Source organism: Curcuma longa, chromosome 11, assembly GCF_044706935.1.
Source record: "Curcuma longa cultivar G26 ecotype Majalengka, Jawa Barat chromosome 11, ITB_CL_G26_1.1, whole genome shotgun sequence".
In the NCBI taxonomy this organism is placed as follows: Eukaryota; Viridiplantae; Streptophyta; class Magnoliopsida; order Zingiberales; family Zingiberaceae; genus Curcuma; species Curcuma longa.
In genome coordinates, this window is record NC_133871.1 from 18647867 (window position 1) to 18649168 (window position 1302).

General features: G+C 50.2%; 1 protein-coding gene across 1 annotated transcript; it reads right to left on the reverse strand.

The window, feature by feature from the left end:
* Window positions 1-209: 209 nt before the first annotated feature.
* On the reverse strand, window positions 210-981 carry LOC141842215 (miraculin-like). Its single transcript, XM_074730436.1, has one exon. It carries the CDS (start codon window positions 757-759, stop codon window positions 343-345), a length of 417 nt encoding a protein of 138 aa, XP_074586537.1. The 5' UTR covers window positions 760-981; the 3' UTR covers window positions 210-342.
* Window positions 982-1302: the final 321 nt, after the last annotated feature.

Sequence of the window (1302 nt, forward strand, 5' to 3'; positions counted from 1 at the left end):
GGTTTTTGTTGGGTCGCTTTCTGGCGAGCGGCTCTACGCCATTGCCTCGGGGAAATCACAAATATTCCAAGTGTTTAATGCCGCCGAGTGGGTTGGACTGGAAGCAGAGATCCTGTCCTTCCTCGTCCTTCGAGCCCATCAGATTAGAACGTGATGAGTTTGAAACGATTGCCCAGAAAATAAACTAAAATTATGTTACTTTTATCTACTTGATGAAAGAGGTAAAGCTTGTTTATTCCATTTAAGTAATTACATACATACGATACGATTAGGGTCCCTACAGGCGGGCCCTACACGCATGTGACTGACAGCATTTATTTTTATACGGATATGTTTTAGATTCTAAGCGTTGACTTTTTCAAAGACAAATGGGAAAGGTCTATCGTTTCTGATTCCCAGCCAGCGGCGGCCCTCCTCCACGAAGATCCCAAGCGGTCCACTCGGCACCCGGCCGGCTCCACTGAAAAACAGTTCGTAAACCGTCTCGGAAATCTGGCTCGTCCTGATGCTGAACCGGTTCAATTCGGTGGACTTCGTCTCTTCCCCGCCGGTCGAGACGTAGTACCTGCGGTCGTCGGCTCCGATCTCGATCTGCCATAACGTTGTCTGGACGCAGGTAGTGAACGCGTCGAACACGACCGTCACGTTCGCCTCCAACTCTATGGTGCCGTTCCCGCCGTCGACCGGCGTGAATCTCACCGGAAGGCCGATGTCGGAGGTGAGGAGGCGGGCCTGCGCAACGCGGAGGGGGCAGTCCATGGCCCGGCGGGAGGCGAGCGTCAGGGGGCCGGCGACGTCCGTGATGGCCGGGTTGACATAGTAGGTTTCGCCTTCTCCGCTGCGGAGGGGGTTTCAGTCGGTGTCGAGGACTGGGGCCGAGGAGGAGGAGGCGACGAGGAGGAAGAGAAGGAGGAGGAGAACTGGTGTTGGCTTCATGGTCGTCGATCGATGTGCGTACGTAATCGGGGTTAATGTTGTGCCGATGCGTGATGAACAGATGGTACGTGCATGGAGCAGTCTTTATATAGAGGTGAAGGTGAGCAGGGTCTGCAAGAAATTTCGTGTCTATAATTGACTTTTCGATGACTCTTGTGGTGCAATTTAAGAAGCAAATTACAAATTAGAAAACGCAAAAGACTTTTTGGATCGTTGAATGGAAGTGACTGACTGACAAATGGATATCGATGTATGAATTGCTTGTGATGTAAAGATTTACCAAACATTTAAATATAAGGTTTTATGACTGGCGGATTGCTAAAGTCAATTACTTAATTCACAAGCTCATGTTCAAGATAGTACGGC